The sequence below is a fragment of the Lagenorhynchus albirostris genome, chromosome 12 (genome assembly GCF_949774975.1).
Source record: "Lagenorhynchus albirostris chromosome 12, mLagAlb1.1, whole genome shotgun sequence".
Taxonomy (NCBI): domain Eukaryota; kingdom Metazoa; phylum Chordata; class Mammalia; order Artiodactyla; family Delphinidae; genus Lagenorhynchus; species Lagenorhynchus albirostris.
Genome location: NC_083106.1, coordinates 49212465 through 49233628, shown reverse-complemented (window position 1 = coordinate 49233628; position 21164 = coordinate 49212465). Strand labels below are relative to the sequence as shown.

The 21164-nt window shown below is 45.1% G+C and overlaps 1 protein-coding gene and 1 long non-coding RNA gene across 11 annotated transcripts; one reads left to right on the top strand and one right to left on the bottom strand.

The window, feature by feature from the left end:
• Positions 1–154: 154 nt before the first annotated feature.
• ZBTB24 (zinc finger and BTB domain containing 24) lies at positions 155–15682 on the bottom strand. Of its 10 annotated transcripts, none has more exons than XM_060167735.1 (7): positions 15538–15682; positions 13895–14878; positions 11085–11252; positions 10502–10585; positions 9734–9817; positions 1971–2052; positions 155–1192 (listed from the first exon to the last, which is right to left on the bottom strand). In XM_060167735.1, the coding sequence occupies exons 2-7, from the start codon at positions 14847–14849 to the stop codon at positions 472–474; spliced, it is 2094 nt and encodes a 697-aa protein (XP_060023718.1). In that variant the 5' UTR covers positions 14850–14878; positions 15538–15682; the 3' UTR covers positions 155–471. The 10 variants fall into 10 exon arrangements, 6 of the variants coding, with proteins under 6 accessions (XP_060023718.1, XP_060023719.1, XP_060023720.1 ...); XR_009543808.1 differs by lacking the exon at positions 155–1192 and adding an exon at positions 4023–4360; XM_060167739.1 differs by lacking the exon at positions 155–1192 and adding an exon at positions 8769–8886 and having other exon boundaries at positions 2006–2052.
• Positions 15683–15721: 39 nt separating this feature from the next.
• Positions 15722–16299, top strand: LOC132530539 (uncharacterized). Its single transcript, XR_009543812.1, has 2 exons — positions 15722–15846; positions 15969–16299. It is a non-coding gene; the product is annotated as an uncharacterized LOC132530539 (long non-coding RNA).
• Positions 16300–21164: the final 4865 nt, after the last annotated feature.

Below are 21164 nucleotides of genomic sequence, written 5' to 3'. Positions count from 1 at the left end.
AATCTGTCATATTCGGCCCCAACTTGTCTTATAGTGGCAATTGTGTTGCCTAAAGGGGAAGGGACAACGAACCATTGTACCCAATACAACATATGATTTTCTTCGTTCTAAAAAATAAAAAATATAACTGGAAAAGTCAGTAAGACCATGACTATGGCTGTGAACATTTAATACTCACAGAAAAGTTTAACGCAATGCCCCCAAAGAAAAGTTACACAAGTCTTTAAGAGATGTAGTAAATGAAAACCATTCATCAATATTGAAATGCTAAATCCAAATCAGTATTAGATATAAGACACGATATACACATCTTGCCTCTTGGATGGACGCTATTGGCTGGCTCAGTGAGCTACCACATCTCTGTAAGAATCTGTAAGTGAGCGTTGCAGAAAGCCTGACTTCAAGCACACAATCCAGTCACAGCGGGCTGACGGAGAAGAGGCCGACGGAGCAGTCAGGCACGTGATCGGGTCAGCTCTGCTCCTGGCTGAGCGGCGTGGACTGGGGCACCTGGTGGGCGGGTGGTGGCGGAGCAGGCTCCTGTGTCAGCTGTAGGTGCTGAGCCGGATCTGAAGCGCTTGCTAAATGGAGCTCCCCTGTTTGCTCTTGATGGGCGTGAAGATGTTCCAGAGTTTCCTTGGAAAGTGTGATGACGTGCACTGGCTCGGTCTGTGAGGGTTCCATCTGGCTTTCAATCATATTGAGGCTTTGAATGTGTTCTGTTTGCTCCTGTTGAGCTGAAAGAATTAAGTTCTGCAGTTGCTCTGGCTGCTGCGTGAGCAGGGTGAGGTTAGCAGCCTGGTCTGCCGTCATGTTCTGGGAACTCTCTGCAGTGACGATGCTGATTCCTTGGCTAGGACCAGGCATGAAATTGATGTTATGTACAGAATCAGTTACAAGAAGCTGAATTTCCTGCTCTCCGGAGGTAGAGAGTTGATAGGGCTGCAGCTGAAGAATATTCCTGACCTCTTCAGCATTACTATTGCCGGAAACGCTGCTGGCATCGGACGCGTGTTTCTCTTTGCTATGAATTTTTAAGTGAGCCTTCAAGTTGTCTAAGCGAGCAAACTGTAAGTTACACTCAGGGCAGGAGAAAGGCTTTTTGCCCGTGTGCAGAATGCAGTGTCTCCTCTTGGCACTCGAGTCAGAGAAGGATTTGCCACACACGGTACAGGAATATGGCTTTTCTCCTCTACGAGAAAATATACACTTCATTTTAAAAACAGGAAGATCTGTTTATCACTTCCTGATCATTTAGGGAGAAGCAGTCAAGAAGAGAGGAAAATCAACCTGACTGGGAAGCATAAGTCATGGGTTCTCTTACTAACTTAAGTACTTGGACCAAGTCACGCCTGCCATGGACTTCAGTTTCTAATCTTAAGAAAAAAAAAAAGAATGGCAGGGAGGGGTGTTTGAGGACAGGTGGTAGATGGGGCTGTGATGCTGGGTCAGATATGATAAAATTTGATGATTCCACAGTGTGTATTTCAGATAAGAAGGTAAATAGTAATAAATTACACACCAAGTTCTTTTTTGTTTTTAGCTCTCAGAGCCAATTTTTAGATTCTAGAAGCCAAATAAATATATATGATTGATTTCAATATTAAAAATTTGAGTAGCCCCTAATTATCTGTGTTAGAAGAACTACTAAATCAAATCCGGAAATAAGTTGTAATGAACAAATAATTTATTCAGAAAATATTAAATATTTAGTTTTGACTGAAGATAAATCAAAATTTAAGAAATGACATCAATAACGCAAACTTTTGCTGGCCAGAATCAGTTTTCCTGATTTGGCCTAAGTGAGGAATTTCTTTATTGAAAAGATAAAACAAAATAATAAACTGCCCAGGAACTTCTACTAGAGTAATAATTTGGGGAAAAGGACTATATAGGGACTGTATGTCACCCTACTGAACGCCAGGGTTGGATGAGGACTCCGTGTGAGAAAAGGATCTGCAAAACTTTACCGATGGATCCTGATGTGCGTCTGAAGAGAACTCTTTGCTGTGAAAGATTTGCCACAGATTTCACAAGTAAATGGCTTCTCACCTAAAAAAGGGGAAAGCATTCAGAAATATACATCCAAAATAAAACAAAAAGCAAAAACCACCCCATAGTTTCACAATATAAAAAAGAACAAAGGCACGTGTTCGCGTCAGCTCTTGAACCCTCAGTAAGCATGAGTGAATGAATGAAGCACTTAGCGAGCACCTACTACATACCTGAGCACTGTGTCCTAGATGCCAGGAGGATACAGAGAAAGTGGGTACGGTTCCTTCCCTCAAACACTTAAACACTGAAACAAGGGGGTAAGTGATTCTACAAAGGACACACATTCGCTCCTGTACAGTCCACCCTTAGGTAACTTACACTCCCACACTTTACTGCTTGACCTTCCCAAGGGCCCCTGAGTACCAGGGTGACTTGTGGATTTTCCACATTTATATCTACCTTCCCAGTGTATCCAGAACCTGACCACTTCTCACCACCTCCACTGCCACCCCTGGCCCAGGCTGCCAACACCTCCCTGCAGCAGCCTCCTTGTGAGTTTGCCCACTTCTGCTCTGCTTCCCTGTCGTCCACAATGAATGAGGCAACTGGAGTGACCCTTTACACAGTCAGATCCTATCACGCTCTGCTGCAAGTGCTCTAATGGCTCCCCATCCCATCCAGAGATAAAAGCCAAAGCCCTGGGCCTACAAGGAATCACAGCTCTGACAGACCTGTCCACCCACTGCCACTCCTCACCCCAAACCTGCCTAACCTTACCAGGTACTCTCCCCTGCTCATCACACAGCCCCTGGAGAGGCCCTGAACACCACACCCCAAGCAAGCCACGCTCAGGGCCCTCACACTCATCATCCCCTCCCTCTCCCTGGCATGTCTCCCCCAGGGTCTCCCAGTGTGGTTCACTCTCCACACTGCCTTCAAGTCTCTGCTCAAGTGTCACATTACCAGTGAGGCTTTATCACCACCCAAAGCACCGCCCCAGCATGTCTTGGTCCACTTCCCAAGTCAGTTTTCCCACAATGCTATCGCCACCTTATATACTGTATGTTATTGATTATACCTCTCTCTCCCAGTCTTATGTAGGATGATCTGTGAGTCTGCCTACTCCTAGGACCCCAGTGCCTAGAACTGGGCCTCGCACACTGTTCCAGAAATCCTTGTTGAGTAAATGAATTTCACAGAGTGGGAACTGAGGCCCACATAAGATGTCGTGACTGCTCCGGACCCCTAGTGGGGTCTGGCAATTTTTTTTTTTAAGAAATAAATTTATTTATCTATCTATCTATTTATTTATTTATGGCCGCATTGGGTCTTCGTTATTGCACACAGGCTTTTTCTAGTTGCGGCGAGAGGGGCCTACTTTTCATTGCGGTGCGTGGACCTCTCATTGCGGTGGCTTCTCTTGTTGTGGAACACGGGCTCTAGAGCGCAGGCTCAGTAGTTGTGGCAAACGGGCTTAGCTGCTCTGCGGCATGTGGGATCTTCCTGGACCAGGGATCGAACCCGTGTCCCCTGCACTGGCAGGCGGATTCTTAACCACTGAGCCAGCAGGGAAGTCCCTGACAATTTTAATAAGGCTTCAACAGCATTTATTTAGTGCTAGTTTATACACTGCACATACAATGACAGACTGCCATGCCCTCCAGAAATGCAACTAAGTGATCCTAATGCAGGCAAGGGAACTATGAATTTGAAAAAAAAAAGAAGAAAAAGAAAAAAGAAAAATCCCACTTAACTATATAACAAGGGATGAGTGAAGTGGGGGATGGTCAGGTAGCTTCCCTTTCACAGCATCTACTAGAAAATTCAGGTGAGATGTTTCCCCAAGTTCAGTCTAGGCAGAGGACACTTGTGACAATTTGGGTGAGTCTGCGTCTTTGCAGCAGTAACTCTTACCACTCCAAAGGTTAAAACCAGGCCACTGTCATTCTTTCCACAGCTTTCCAACCAGAGCTGCGTTCTATTCTGATCTCGGTTTTTCTCCCTCTCCCAATTCCAAGACTGAGTACCTGCTCTGTCCGCCTGTCACTGTAAAGTTCTGTGTGGGGAGCACATACAACAACGTTCACGTTATCATTCAATTCCATCTGGGGTTGCAACACCTCAGGAATTTTGTTGGCAAATGTTTTCAATACTGGAAACTCTTTCCAGAAACATCCTCGAGCACAGTAAGAAGGCAAATTTTCCTAGCCAAAGTGAATCTGGGAAAAGTCTTCCGACTCCTCTGGTTCCTAACTTGTTCTGGTAACGGTTACACGGCTCCCCACTGCCTCCGGTTCACCGACACATTCCTTCTTCCTTTGCCTCAGCTCTACAAGGATGGGCGGACCCTCAACAAAGCACAGAGCTGAGAAACAAAAAGGAAACAAAAGACAGGATCACAGCCTCAAAAAGACACATGTGGTAATCAAGTACAGCGGCAGGGCTGCAGCTGACTGAACACTCAAATGAGTGGTATCAACAATTCTGCGGACAGTATGCGTGAGGACGAGGCAGGAGCTGGCTGGACTGGAGAGAGGCCCCATTCAGGTACTAGGATAAGCAGAATGACCAAACAGCGGGTGTCGGAAATGACCACAGGGAGGACAAAGAGGGATGAGGATTCACTCTGACGAGCGTGGGACCTAAAAGGTGAGGCCAGGCCACGAAGAGCCGTAAATTCCAGGCAGAGGACCTGTGGAACTTCTGGATGTTTTTAGCAGAAGACAGACAGGACAAAGTACTAAGAAAATATATATGTGGGGACGGTGGGTGGGGGCGGCTGTAGGAATCTGTGTAACAGTCTAAGCCACAGTGCCGAGGCCTGGACCAGGAGGTGCAGGAAGCAGACAGAGAGGAAAGAGAAAAGGTGAGGTGACAGGGCCTGGGTGGCAGCGGGGCCAGGAGGGAGTTGGTTACAGGAGGATCAGACAATGGCAATGAAAGGACAGGGCAGAGACACGAGTGCAGGTTTCACCCGGGGGGATGCTGACAGAAATATTTAAGTAACTCAGAAGTTTTCCTTCCAGACCCTCTCCTCAGCTGTGCATGCCCCTCATCCCACCCCACTCTGACGACCTGTGAATCCCCATCCCAGCTCCAGAGGGTACCGACTCCTGCGGGCTTGTTGGGTAGCATGGCCGGGTTTCCTACCCCATTGGCTAAAACCCACGTGACCATCTTGGTTAACGCAGCAGCATCCAGCCCCTGACCCAGCCAGGCCCGACAGTCCAGTCTGCTCCGAGTGCACATTCGACTGGCAATCTAGTTCTGTACATTTAAATTCCTCAAACAGCTGCTTTCGTTTTCTTCAAAAATCAACAACGTTCACTGTAGAAACCTCAAATAATACTGAAAAGCACAAAGTGTACAAAAAACACTCAGAATTCCCCTGTAGACTGCCACCTCACACTGTGATGAAACCTTTACAGGCGTCTCTGTGCACACACACAGGTGATATACTATGTACACCAGGAGATCGGCCAGTGCATGCTGGTCTGTAATGTCAAATGGGAATGGAAAATTCATCTTAAAAAAATGGTTAAAAACAAACAAACAGACATTTTAAAATGGTGTTTTGTGTTCCACTATGTATCTTGTCCAAAATTTACCTAACTAGTCCCTTACTGAGGGACATTTAGGTCACTTTTAAGCCTGTGACATTATAAACAATCCCGCTTACGTTGAACATCCTTATGCAAACATCTTTTCCCAACTGGACAGCTTACCTTTTGATTCACATTGCCAAAGTTCTTTCCAGGAAGTTCCCAAATTCCTTTCCCATCAACAGAACTTAAAGATGCCCATTTCCTCACATATTTGTCAATCTAATGGGCCAAAAGAAATGCACATTTCTTTTTCTCTGACAATTAATGCAGTTAACATCGTTTCAGACGTCTACTGGCCATTCCTATGTCTTTTTCTGTGATATGCCTTTCAGGTCCCCCTGCCCAGTTTTCTCCTGGGCACTCATGTTCCCATATTTGGGCTATTAACACTTCATTACATATGCAGTGACTCTTTTTTTCCCAGACTAAAAATCTCGTAAGTATATCTCTTCTGTCCACTCTCTTAACTTGAAGGCCTTCATCTTTCTTCCCCAGAGCCTGGTAACTGGCTCATCCCCAGGACCTTCCCTCTCTGACCATCCTCCTTGGGCTGCCTGAGTCCTTTTCAATGCACGAACCAAAATATGCCTCCACTCTGCCCAAAGACCACCCCCCGCTTCACCAGGGGCCTGCCCCTTGTCAGCAATCTCACTCGAGCTGTTCACCGTGGAATTCCTCACTACGGCCCTCGGATGCCAGCCTCTCACATTGTCAACGCCACGCATCCTGTTCCTGTCTGGAAACACCTCTTCCAGCTTCCTCTGTCTGTCTAGCACTTACTCTGGCTTCAAGACTCAGGTCCTTCCTCTGGGACGCTTTCCCAGACCTTCCCAGGGAAAGTGAAACACTTCTGTCCCTATGTTCACACCTCTACTGGGGCTCGTATCACGCTGTACTGAGGTTCTTACTAGATCACATGTAAACTCTGGAAAGGTGTGTTACAGTGAGGGACCCCCAGGTCTCTCAAAGTTGGGGATGAGCAACATCAAAGGATAGTCTGAAAGCATGGCTGAGATTTAGGAAGCTTCAAATCCAATCCAACAAAATGAGGCTGTGAATGAAAGCTGTGGCTCAATTAACTGTGTCACAGGCAGGGGATCTACCTGGGAGTAGTGGGAGCCCACAGGGGAGGATCAGTGTTTACCTAACACCACACAAGGGACAGGGACACTGGAGGGCTGGGACTCTACTGCGGTCAGAGGCCATGCACCAGGCTTCTCCATGACCTGGGCTAATTCTCTGAACTTGCCCCCAGCTCACCAAGCAATCTTGGGATCACTAACTTGGTTTGCAGGTACAGTGATGTCAGGAAGGCGGTACTGCAGACAACAGAGAGGTGCAGTCCCTTTGTTAAGTGAACACACTCCTTTGCTTGGCATGGCTTGGCTCAGTTCCTGAAAGCCTGACCAGCTCCAGGTATGGGGAAAGAACTGAGCTGCAGCGACCTCGTTGGCACTGCCTGTCACCTTGCTTCCCTTTCAAACTGCATCCATCCCCCCCACCCCCGCCACTGAACATGCCCTCTAGGGAAGAAAGCACCTCTTGTTTATCTCTGATTTTTTTGTGCTTGGCAAAGGATATCTAACCCAGAGAGAGTTTGCACTTAAACAGCTAAGAGAAGAGAGTCTTGGTTTTCCCATGGGTGTGGCCCTCTCGGTAGGACCCGCCTGCCCTGCTGGCGGCTGTCCTCACCACTGTCCATGGAGGCTGAGCGCCAGCTCTGCCAAGCAGCCTCTCCCAAACCTTCCTCTCTGCCCGGGGAGCAGGCAAGCGGCACCCCAACTCTTTTCAACACCAATATTGTGCATATTCTCCAGGCTAAGGACAGAAGGGTCACAGTCTCTGCTTCCAAAAGCCCAATCTTTTGATGGGTTTGACCTCTTATCTCTCAGTCAGACAAAAACTTTACAGAGTCCCTGTCATCTCCTCTCCCACCCATCGCATCCTCCACTTCTCTCTTCTGCTCCTCAGGGTAGTGGGTGGAGCAGAGTTTGCTGGGATCCTGGAGAGAGGACTCGTGCTTTCACCCCCAGTTCAAGGCCTGGTTCTCCTCATAAAGACCAGAAGCCTCACTGACACCTTATGCTCAGAAGATGAAACGTCTCACCCCGGGCACTGCTCCACGTAACAGAGACAGCTCGGCTCTCCTCCACCTCCGCCCTCCCACGGGGGTTCTCTTCACAGCCCCATACGCTGCCTACAGGCCTGTGTGTAAGCACGGGAATCTCGACCGCTGCTCGCGGTGCCCCGAGCTCGGGCACAGATACCCAGCCGTCTCCTCCACTCGTGCACCTGGGTGCCAAACAGACGTCTCACGCCCCATGTGTCTAAAGTCTAACTCTCCATTTGTCCCTCCATCTTCCCCGGGTTCTCACCCTTCCGGCTGCTTCCGCCTCCCCTCCGCTCACCCCCATATCCAATCACGGGCCCATCACGGGAGTCTTCCTTCAGAATACATCTGGCGCTGGGCCACTCGCCGCCTCCCCACCACTGCCGCCCTGCACCAAGCCCTGCGCCAAGCCCCTGTCCGGCACCGCCTCCTAATGGGTCTTTCCACCCTCCTACGGGCGCCTCCGCCCCTACCTCACCCCTACGGGCACCTCCGCCCCTGCCTCACCCCACACCAGCGGCTGCTGTGATCCTATTAAAATTCTCTGTTACATCATGTCACTCCTCGCAGTAAAGCCATCCCGTTCAGAATGAAATCCAAAGTCTTTACTGTGCCTTCAGAAGTTCTTAGGCCTAAGCGCACACTAGAAAAACCTGGGGAGCTTTTAAAAATGCCAATTCCAAGGCCTCATCCCCAGTCACTTCGATCAGAATCTCTGGGGGTGGGACCAGGCTTTGTCTTTTTAAAAGCTTCTCAGGGGGTCGAAGCACACAGCCAGGCGGGGAACCCCGTGTCACACGGGCTCCAGCAGCCTCTGATGTCCACCCACACTACACACTCCTACTCCCACCGCCCCGGCTCTGCCTAGGACGCTCTTCTCCGGGGTAGACACGATGGCTCACTCACTCCCCACAGCAGCAGATCTCCATCTAAGATGGTACCTCATCAGCAAGGCCTTCCCAGACAAGCCCCCATGTCAAAGGGCAGCTCCCCCTCCTGCCTCCTGCCCCTGTGTTTAGTCCTTCAGAGCACTTGTCCCCACCTAACAGGTTACTCACTCGCTTGTTCTTTGTCTCCTGTTTGAATGTTAACCCCTCAAGAGCAGGGGCTCTGTCCATCTCAGGCAGTGCTGTATCCTCAGGGCCCACAACAGGGCCTGGTACCCAGTGCCTGGTACTGTTCAGTAAATATGTGTTAAGTGGATGAATTAAATTTCACAGAACCTACTAATGATGTCTGTAGAAAGACTGCATAGAGATCCATTTTCATAAAACTCATACCTTATGAGATATTTAAGAAAGTAAATGACTTTGAGAAAAATTGTGTTTTCAAAAAAATGTCCAAAGCAACATAAAGCAATCTGATATATAATGTTGGTAGACAATTTAACAGAATCATTAAACCATCAATCTAGAATAGGAAGCTTTTCTTAGAAAAACTAACAGGTTTCTTTTTAAGAAATGTTTCTTTTTAAGAAATGCTTCTTACCCAAAGTTCTATAAGGCCCACATTTTTACTTTTCTGATCTTAAATGAAAGAATTTGACCTGCCCTAATTGATCCTGCCTCCTCTTCAACCTGGAAGCTGATTTTTCTGGAGGTGGTGATGCTTAAGTTATAAGTACTGGTTCTAGGAGAGAAAGTGGAAAAATCCTCAGTGCCTGTGCTGCCTTAGTGTCTGCTTCGTTTTCTAAAAAGTTTATCTTGATAATCTTCAATGCTGAGGTAAATTAAAATTTAAACACGCAACCTGATTCAGACTTGTACTATTTTGTGGTATTAGATGAGGTTTCATTTACGAACAATGCTCAGTAAGTACGCTCCATTTTGCTAACCTACAGACATGTGATGTCCCCACAGGATTGTGTGACAGCATTCTGCCTGGGCTTTTTATGTGACCTACTTATAAAATTCCCACACAATTTACAAAAACACAGTCTGAAGAGGGGACTCCCAGTACTTCATTTCTCGCTCCCCTAAAAACATAAAGCACACTAGAAAGACAGGGTGAGATGGACTTTTACCTGTGTGTGTCCGCAGATGTTTCTTTAGCTGAGACACATCCATGAATTTGCGGCGGCAGTGGTTACATTCCGGTAACGAGTGGCCTTGTCGCAACAATAAAAAAAGTGTCAGTGCATATATGCTGTCCCTGCATTTCTTCAGTGATTTGTGTTAAAGCACTTCCCTGAAAAATAATCACTTTAAATATGGTGCTTTAATAACACAACAATTTTAAAATTAAATTTGGTAACAGTTAATAGTTTCCTAGGCATCTCGACTCACTGCTTCCCCATCAGAGGTGGGACCCTTCCAGTCTCCCTAAGTGTTATCTCCTTTTTCCCTCAACGCACTGGTGTCACTGTGGCCAACCCATCTCAAATGATGCTCCCAATCCCCCCTCCATTTATTATCAGTTGGCAGGAAAGAAAAAAGGACAATAGGTGGAGTCAGGCTGCAGAGAGCCTGGATTGACGGCTATGGGGTGGTGACACCTCTGTCCAGGCACCACTAACAGCTAATCGACTGGTGCCCTCTTAGTCAACTGGTGCCTTGAACAATACCAATTTTGCAGGGTTTCTGCGTGTGGCACCGAAACTGCAATATAAAAATTTAATATAAATCACAAGGTAGCAGAGAGTAACCCAAGGACACCTAATTTAGATTGCTTTTTAAGAACTATTTCCCTAAAAACTCATTTATCTTCTACAATAGGAACCTACTGTTTCGGAAACAATTTGTATCTGCGTTTCTCCCCCAGCCAATCCAAATTTTCTCTCACTGTATTGTACCTGTATGAACTCGGTAATGGCTCTTTAGTTGTCTTTTCTGGCTGAAATATTTTCCACACTGATCACATGTAAAAGACTTCTGTCCTGCCAAACAAAACATGCAAAAAACTATAAAGAACTGGAATGCTCACTAATAAGTTAAGTATCACAGTGGGCCCAGATCCCCATTTTCTACAAATAACACAAGTGACTTGTCTACAAACCCAAATGCCTTCAGAGTCTACCACAGTAACATAAATGTGCAAAAGCATGTAAGGCAACAGGGAGTGATGGAGACCGGGGCAGAACTGGAGAATTCAAGTTCCCCCGCAAAGGCATCCAAAGTAAAATAATTCTAAACTCTGGTGCTTAAACAAGTCATGACTGCACACTGCACTGCCGGCAGCCAGTTTATAAACCCTAGTTTAAGGCTCAATGCTGTGCAGAACTCTAAACTACACTCTGACAGGTGCACAATTCTGTCTTTCAACGGTATCATGTGGGGAATGATACGAGGCTGAGAAAAGACCATTTAGATCACGGTAATGCCCACCCCAGGAATGGGAACCTGGTGGCAGCTGGCTCCCCGGCGCAAGCCCGCTACCTGAGTGCAGGCTCATGTGCTCCAGCAGCGAGTGCTTGGTGGTGAGAGCCTTGCTGCACACGGTGCAGGTGTACGGCCGCTCGCCTGTGTGCATCCGGGTGTGGACCTGCAGGGAGTGCTTCTGGGCAAAGCCTTTTCCACACTCATTACATTTGAAAGGTCGCTCCCCTGGAATAAGAGCCCCAGAAACATGATGTAAGTAAGAATCTGCACATCCTTCTGTCCCCTCCCAAATTAAAACAACAGTGAACAGGAGAGACAACATCAGCAATAACATTTTGCAAGATGGAGCTAGACGAGTCCTACACCAGTGGTGAGGAGCGCTGAGATACACACAGCCTAATTTAAGACAGAGCCTCCACAAGGTCAGGAACTGGTGGCACCTGTTATCTCTGAAAATAGGGGTGAGGGAGGATAAATGACAGTCTGTTTCAAAGGTAGTTAGGCCCCCCAGGTCCAGTCTCCTACTCCATGTAACCAGGAGACTGACCCTCTCCCCAGCAGAAGATGGAGACTGTTCTCTGAAGAGGGTAAATCGGATGAAGGATCTCTGGACTAGGGGTCTCAGGGTTAGAGGTCTCCTAGCGCAGTGGAGCCACTACGACAGGGAGAGCAAGTCAAAGTTCACATCTGGGATGAGACTCCCCCCAGCCTTCTGCCCCCTCCTGCGCTAGACGCAGGCAGCCAGGCCCACAGCCCCCAGGTGGGAGGTGGAGCATCTTCTCCTGGAATGCGAAGGGCCGGCAGTAAGAGAGCTGAAAATGTGATGCCGGGTATCAGCAAGATGCCTGCAGGCCCTGTCTACATCTGCAGAGTTGCCAGTAGCTTTTAGCAAACCATTCTTGCATGTAATTAAACATGATTTAAAAAAAATCTTTTAGCAAACCATTCTTGCATGTAATTGAACATGATTAAAAAAAAATCACCAGACAGTCAAGGAAGGTCTTTAGTAGTAGAAATAGATACCAAAACGGATAAGAGAAAAAGCAGCTTGCAGAAAACAGACTGCCCAGGTGAAGAAAGCATTAAAAATTAACAAATAAGTAAATGTTGTTATTAACAGGCTCACAGAGGATTCTAACTAAAAACAAACAAAAAAAGAATTTAGAGAACAAAAGAGCTCCTAGAAGTAAAAAAAAAAATAAGAGTAGAAATAGAAAAACAATAAAAGTTGAAAGATAAAGTGGAAATCTCCCAGAAAGTAGAGCAGAAAGTGATGGAAAACAGGAGACAAAAGATAAGAAAATTAGAGGATGAGTCCAGGAGGTTCAACATCCAAATGGGAGGAGTTCCAGAAAGAGAGAGCAGAGTAAACAGAGGGGAATCATCTATGAAATAATTCATGAAATTTTTCTGGAACTAAAAGGTGGTTTTCCAGACTGTATGGATCTACTGGTAACCACTCAAATGGAAGAAAAGATACCCACACTAAAGTGATTCAATGCAAAATTGCAGAAACCACTGGGAAAAGGGAAGATGCTACATGCTGTTTTCCTTAATGAATCTCGTAGAACTATTTAACTCCTTAAACTAGCCTCTGTCACAGTTCAACAAATATTTCTCAAGTGTCTATTGTGTTCAAAGAACCAAAATTCAGGGTCTCAGTCTATCTGTACTTAAAATCTCCGGGGAGCTTTTAAAAACACCAACACTCCAGGCAATGAAATCAGAAGCTCTGGGGCTGGGACCCAGGCCCTGGTAGTTTTAGAAGCTCCCTTGGAGACTAAAACATGCAGCCAGGTTGAGAACCACACTGCTGGATGCTGCCAGGTCATAAGACAGCAGGCTGCTGGATGACAGGTTTTAAGTACCAGACCCTATACTTATGCTTACAATTAGGTTGAGGGGTAGATTACAGGTATATAACTACAGCCTGACCCAAAGCAGAGTGAGTTAGGTACGTTAAGAGAGAGCTCAAAGGAGGAGGGATTTCTGGCTAGGGCTGCACTGTCAGCCTAGCCACCATCTGAATGGTGGCTATTCAAATTAATTAAAATAAAATATTCAGGGGCTTCCCTGGTGGCACAGTGGTTGAGAGTCCGCCTGCCGATGCAGGGGACACGGGTTCATGCCCCGGTCCGGGAGGATCCCACATGCTGCGGAGCGGCTGGGCCCGTGAGCCATGGCTGCTAAGCCTGCGCGTCCGGAGCCTGTGCTCCGCAACGGGAGAGGCCACAACAGTGAGAGGCCCATGTACCGCAAAAAATAAATAAATAAAATAAAATATTCAGTTCTTTAGTCACACTCACCACATGTCAAGTGCTCAAAATACACAAGTGGCTAGTGGCCACCAAAATGGGCAGCATAGATATAGAACATTTCCATACTCACAAAAGAGCTATTGGCCAGTACGGGGCTAGAGAGACCAAAAAGGAAAAGGCATTTACAGCTAGACGGCTGAGTGAGAGAGCTGTCCAGACAGATCTGGGCAAAAACACAGCTATGGTCAAGATGAGGAATCTTCAAGAATCATAAAGCATATTAACTTTGGCTACAGCTTGATTCCTGGACATTCAAGCCTTGAACCAACAACTTCAAATAAGTAGAAAGGTTCTGGAATCAGGTTCCTTGGGTTCAATTCCCACCTGTTACTACATGGATGCCCTGGGCAAGTTACCTTCAGCTTTCTAGACTTAGTCTTTGCATCTGCACAATATTAACTGTCTCACAGGACTGTTGTGAGAATTCAGTGCAATAACATGTATACTTTATTACAATGCCCATCACATAGACATTGCACAATAAATGAAAGCTGTTATTATTGTTACTTCTCCAACACATATTCCAATAAGCTGTGAAAGAATAATTACCCGTGTGGCTTCTCTGGTGGATTGCTAAAAAGTGATTATACTTAAACACTTTGCCACAGTCTTTACAACGGGCCTCGGGGCCACCGGGGCGCTTCCTCCTTCCACAGACCCTCTTGGCTGAACCCTGGTCGTCTTCATCCCCAACTAGTTTATAATCTTTCAGTTTGACGGACCTCCGAATCCTCCGCTTGCTGCACCGATTCTGGGTGTCCTGCCCATCCTGGATCTTGGGATCACAGTTCTCATCTTTTTCAGCTGGCATTTCCTCCCCTCTACCTGGCTCACAAGCCGGCTCAGATTCTTCCAATTCTTTTGCTGGAATCTGTTCATTCAGTACACCATCGTCTCCCTCTTTAACCACAAAGTTTTGTCTATTCTGAACTGAATTGTTCACTCTCAGCTGTATTTCTTCCTCTGCAGCCAGTTCTGATTTCCCCTCCTGCAGACTGTTGACTTTTCTTGGTCTTCCCCGTTTCCGCTTTGGATGATCATTTTTCTTATTAGAAATAACAACCACTGGAGCGCCAGCTGTGTTCAAAGTCGGTGGCTTTGGGGAGCTATGATTATTTTGAAAGTCTGTGTAAGCCTTTACCAGGTCATAGACTTTTAAGAACTGGGCAGTAGCCAGGATTTGTTCTGTACTTTTCTCACTGGCCTGGAGACAACCCGTGTAGATAAATTCCAGCAGGATACTAAACGTGTCGGCAACCATGCCTTCCAGCATATAAATGGACTGGCCAATCTCCCCCTCTTCAGCAAACATCATTGAGAAGTATTCACTACTGGCAGCAAGTAAGGCTTTGTGGGCCCGGAAATGCACATTCTCCACGATTAAAGTAATGTCACAGAGGAAGCCTTTCTTCCTCTGATCCTCGAAACTGGCCAGGATGGTGTCACTGTGAGTGTCTGAGTGTACAACCAGCTGCCCAGAAGGCTCTGATGATGTTTCTGCCATTTTCTTTAGAAGCCCAAGAAGGATTAAACCTGAAATAAGAAAATAATGTTTAAAAAGGAGGAGGCATTCTCTAACAAGATTAATCCCAGCCCAAAGGAACCTACTAGTCACTTCACTTTGTTAGCTAAATTTCATCATTTACCACTTTTAAAAGACTATTTAAAAACTTAGCTTTGGGTTCTCATTCCTATTGTACCATTACCCAGCTGGGTGAACTTCCGACATCCACGTGACCTCTCAGGGTCTGTTTTCTGCTCTGTAAAATGAAGGAATTGGGCTCAACCATCTCTAAAGTCCTTCCCTGCACTAACTTTCCATAGTTGCACAAATAGAAGAATGAAAACTACAGTGTCGTCGATTTTACATATTATTAGCCATTTTGTCTGTGACACAAAAATTTAAAGAGCGAAGAAAAACAAAGTGAATTGGGGTAGCTGCAATGAAGTAATAATAACGTATCCGGCCTCCCTCTGGAAAGGCGGCGCGGACCGCCCAGGCTGGCGCCCGACGGTGCGGGGACCTGAGGGCGCGCGATTCCCCGGAGCCCGCCGAGCTGGGAGCGGGCCGCGGGGGAGGGCCCTACCTCCGACCCTGAACCTCTTGGGCCGGGCCCGCGAGCTGCCGGCTGGGGAGGGGTCGACACGGCTGCGGTGCCGCGCCACCGACGGATGGCCAGTGGCGGACCTACCTCTCCGGACGCCCGGCAGAGTCCAAATTGCGGGTGGCCCACACGGGGCCTGGCGGGCGCACCCACGCCGGGCCCGCCCAGGCCCCCAGCTCCGCCCGGCCAGCCTCTGCCGTCTCCGGGCCGCGCGGCTTCCGCCCCTGCGCCGCCGCCGTCGCCGCAGCCAACACGGAAGCGCCGGCGCCGGGACCCGCCTGCGCCGACGCCGGACCACGTGGCGCGCGGAGGCGCCCGGGGGCGGGGCGGGGTGGAGCAGAGCCTGAAGTCCCCGGAGGCGCCGCCAACGGAGTCCTGGCAGGTCTGGTGTTTGAGGTGAGTGGGGGGCAGAGGGCAGTAGTGGCGTTGTCCTCTGCAGTTATGGAAGTTTTATATCCTATTAGTGGCTCACTGACACCTTAATCAATTTAGTCTTTTCTCCTTTCTGGACGCTGAAGCCGGCTTTCAGGTCTCTCATGTGTGCCGAATGAATGAAAGCGCCTTTACGTTCACCGTCATCGTCGTCATCATCAGCATCAGCATCAAAACCATCATCCAATGCCTGAGTCCAAGGGCCTGAAGAGAGAGCTGCAGTCAAACAGATCTGGGTACTGAGTGATCTTGATCAAGTTACTTATCCTGTCAACCTTGTTTACCTTACTTGTGAAATGGAGAAGTTGACACCAGTGCCAACACTGGGTGGCTGTGGGGTAAACAAGATTAAGTATGAAATGGGCTTAATTGTTTAATTCATGTCTACTATCATTAAAATGATCATTATTGTTCAGACTTTCAGCATCTTTCTTCAGTAGACTATTAAGGGTTTCTAACTAACCTGAGTTGCAGTGTTGTTCCCTCCAATACACAGGAATACAGGAGATCTTTCCAAATGCAGATCACATCCAGAGACTGAAGTCACTGCCCTGCTTAGGATCCATTTCTGGGCTCCTTTTTCTGTTTCATTGATTTATTCATCTATTCTTTCCCCAAGACAATTACAGTAGCTTATACTCTTGTAGTCAGGTAGTGTTAGTCTTCTGACTTTGGGCTTCTCCTTCAATATTGTGCTGGCTATTCTGTGATTTTTTGCCTCTCCAAATAAACTTTAGAATCAATTTGTAGATATCCACAAGACAACTTACTGAGATTGTGATTGGGATTGAATTGAACATATAGATCAAGTTGGGAAGAACTAACATCTTGACAATATTGAATCTTCCTACTCAGAACATGGAATATCTCTCCATTTCTTTAGTTCTTTGATTTCATTCATCAGAGTTTTGTAGTTTTATTCATATAGATAGTTTACATATTTTGTTAGATTTATACCTTAGTACTTATTTTATTTGGGTGCTAATATAAATGGTATTGTGTTTTTAATTTCAACTTCTACTTGTTCATTGCCAATATATATGAAAACAATTGATTTTTGTATATTAACCTAATATCCTGCCATCATGCTGTAATCACTTATTAATTCCAGGAGGTTTTGTTGTTGTTGTTGATTCTTTTGGATTTTCTATATAGTCATTGTCATGTATGAATAAAAAAAAATTCCGGGCTTCCCTGGTGGCACAGTGGTTGAGAGTCCGCCTGCCAATGCAGGGGACAAGGGTTCGTGCCCCCGTCCGGGAGGATCTCACATACCGCGGAGGGGCTGGGCCCATGAGCCATGGCCGCTGAGCCTGCGCGTCCGGAGCCTGTGCTCCGCAACGGGAGAGGCCACAACAGTGAGAGGCCCGCGTACCACAAAAAAGAAAAAAAAAAATTCCTCCTCCCCAATCAGTATACATTTTATCTTCTTTTCTTGTCTTACTGCATTAGCTAGGACTTCCAGTGTGATATTGAAAAAGAGTAGTGAGAGGGTACAACCTTGCCTTATTTCTGATCTTAGTGGGAAATCTAGTTTCTCACAATTAGGTATGATGTAAGCTGTGGATTTTTGTAAATGTTGTTTATCAAGTAAGGAAATTCTCTAGTGCTATTTCACCAAGAATTTTTATCATGAACGGGTGTTGGATTTTGTCAAATTCTTTTTCTGCATCTATTAATATGATCATGTGATTTTTCCTCTTCAACCTGTTAATATGATGGTCTACATTAATTGATATTTGAATGTTGAACCAGTCTTGCATATCTGGGATAAATTCCACTTGGTTGTGACGTATAATTCTTTTTATACTTGTTGGATTCAATTTGCTAATATTATTGTTGAGGATTTTTGCATCTATGTTCATGAGAGATATTGGTCCATAGTTTTCTTGTAATGTCTTTGTCAGGTTTTGGTATTAGGGTAACGTTGGCCTCATGGGATGAACTAGGAAGTATTCCCTCTGCTTCTGTCTTCTGAAAGGGACTATATAGAGAACTGACATAGTTTCTTCTTTAAACGTCTGGTGGAAATCACCAGTGAACCCGTCTGAGCCTGATGCTTTCTATTTTGGAAGGTTATTATTTATTGATTAAGTTTCATTATCAATATAGGCCTATTCAGATTGTCTATTTCTATTTCGTATACCATAAAATTATCATAAGGAACAAGGGAAAAATGAAAACAATTTTGGAGGGAAAGTCCCTGGTGGTCCAGTGGTTAGGACTTGGTGCTTTCACTTTCGAGGGCCCAGGTTCAATCCCTGGTTGGGAAACTAAGATTCCACAAGCCACACAATGCAGCCAAAAAAAAAATTTGTTCCTTTGGACAAACAAAAACTGAAATCACTGACTGTCAACAAACCCTACTCTAGGAAGGAAAATAATGCTAGGAGGAAAGTCTGAGTTGTAAGATGGAATGGTGAGAGACGAAAAATGAAAAATCTAAACAAACACTGATTATGAAAAGAAAATGCCTAATTTGGATCGCAAACAAGTAGACTAGATCTAAAATATTGAATAAAAGTAGCATTTAAGATGGGAGCTGGTGATTGGTATTAAGTGTTTTAAGGATAGAGGTATTGATTGCCTTTAGAGTAAGTATTCATGTTAAGAATAGTGGTAACCACTCAATGGATATAAATAGAATGCAGGCACTTCAAAACCCTTAGAGGAGAAAACGGAATTAAAAAGTCCTTAGTCAATACAAAAGAAGGAAGGAACAGATAAAAAAAGAATTGGAGAATATGTTGAAAAGTTAGGCAGGGCCCTTACAAGGCCTTTTATGCTGTATTAGTCAGAGTTATCCAGAGAAACAGAACCAATAGGATATATAGAGATTTAGATTTATTATAAGAAATTAGCTTATATGATTATGGGGGCTGGGAAGTCTTAAATCTGCAGTATAGGCCAGCAGGCTCAAGACCCAGAAGAGCTGATGGTGTAGATGAAGTCTGAAGGCATGCTGCTAGAAGACTCTCTTTTGCTTCGGGAGGCTGGTATTTTTGTTCTATGCACATCTTCAACTGATTACATAAGACCCACTGACATTATGGAGGGCAATCTGCTTACATTTTAATCTCATCCAAAACACCCTCCAAATTGACACATAAAATTAACATATACCAAGAGTAAGGAATTTTGATTTTATTTTAACTGAGATAGGGGGCCATTGGAAGATTCTAAAATGGGACTGATGAACCTGATTTATGTATTTTAAGAGTATCCAGGTACTAGATGAAAAGTAGATCCTAGAGGGACATGAGTAGAGGTATAGAGACTAGATGAAATCAGTGCAAAACATGAGAAAAGTCCAGACTCATGGTATATTTTGGAGGTAGTTCTCTTTGACAGGGCTTGTTGAGAGAGTGGATGTGGGAGTGAGGGAAAGAATGTGATCAAGGTTAATCCCTAGGTATGAGGCCAAATCAACTGAGTATACGGTATTACCATTAACTGATCTGGTGGAAAACTGGAGGAAGAAAAGTTGGGTGGATAACAAGTATGGGGTGGACATATTGAATTTGAGATGTCAACTAGATAACCAAGTAAAGATACACAGTAGGCAATTATAGATAAGAGTCTGGAGTTCAGAGGTGAGAAAAGAATTTGCGATATTAATATTTGAGTTATCAGGGTATAGCCTATAAATTGTTGTAAGTAAAATCACTTACAGATAAAGAGGGAGTTTTTCTCTTTCTCCACCAAATCCATTGTCCACCCTTGTCTCCATCTTTGGCCCTGGGAGGTTGCAAGGACTTCATCAGCAGAGCCCGGCACATACTGGCTTCTGGGTGGATTGAGTCAATGGAGAACTTGGCGGGAGTTTGAAGGAAGGAGAGGGCCATGATCAGCTGGCAATTGAAGGTTGGTGAAAGTCCTTTGCCATTACGAAGGGCATCAGAAAACATCTTTGTAGGCTATGATAGTTGACTGGTAACTGTAGCTGGAAGAAACTATAGTCCAAGGCTCATTACGACTGAAAGGGATTTGAAGGGAACAGAAAGGCAACTGACGATGTTCAATGCCAATGGGGCATTTTCTAGGGACTATAAAGCACTTTATAGGGATTTTATAGCACTAATTCAGTAGTGCTCCAGTTTCTAGGCTCCATATCTCCTGTACACAGGGGTGGTGTGTATCTGTTTATATTTTAATCTCTTACCCTAGTCTGGGAGAGTTCCTTGTAAATATGCACATGCCTGTATAGGCTAAGCAGTTTTCAACATGCCTGGCTCACAGGTTTGGGGAATATATGTGTTCCTTAAGCCTTGGAATGACTTTCACCTCCTGGTTAGAATACCAATTTTGAAAGGTCCATTTAATTTAGATGTTACCCTTCTAAGTATTATTCCCAGAACCACCCATAATTAAGGGACCTCAGGCTTTGCAGATATACCTCTACTCAGGCCTTCATTTGTAAAAGCAAAACAAAAAGGCCAAAAAAGATAAAACAAAAAAAAATCACCCACAGTGAGACTGAGGCATACCTATATAAAATATATCTCTCATTTTTTCCCCTGTTCTTGAACTCCTTCTCCTTCACCAATGAATTTATGAAAACTTTTAATAAATGCACTGAGAATAAAATGAAATATATAATAAAACTGAAAATGTTTTTGAAAAACCATAGTATTTATTACTTTGAGTTTTGAAGAATTTAAAACCACAGCTCACAACATATCCTGAAACTAATTCTTGGTGCCTCAAAGAATTAAATATAAACACACACACACACACACACACACACACACACACACACACGAAGAAAACGAAATAGAATATTTATTAAATCTCTGAAGATAGAAGAACTTCCAGAGCTTAGAAAAGTATTCAATATCATAAGAGGAGGATGAACAGCTCTTACTTTGATACCTAAAAAATAGGACTTATGTACTGTGTATATTACATAAAGAATTCATGCAAAACAATTTAAAAATACCCAGTGAGTAAGAGCAAAGGGCATGAAAAAATAATTCACAAAAGAAGAAATGCAGCTGATGACCAACATATGTAATAATGTTCAATATCACTATTAATTCAAGTTAAAGTAACAAGGTTCTGCTTTCCGCCCATTTATTCTTATGGGTCTCAATTGCTGTTACTAAGCCGCCTTCCAAATAGCAATTCACAGTGTTCACAGGAGTGCCCAAGAGCACCACTTTCATCACTATCATTTAGCATCATCATCTTAGTTTTTTTAAATTCATATCCTTTCACCTTGTACTTTTGTTTCCCAGAATTTATATCAGGCTAATAATCCCAAATATGGTGAAGAAAGTTTC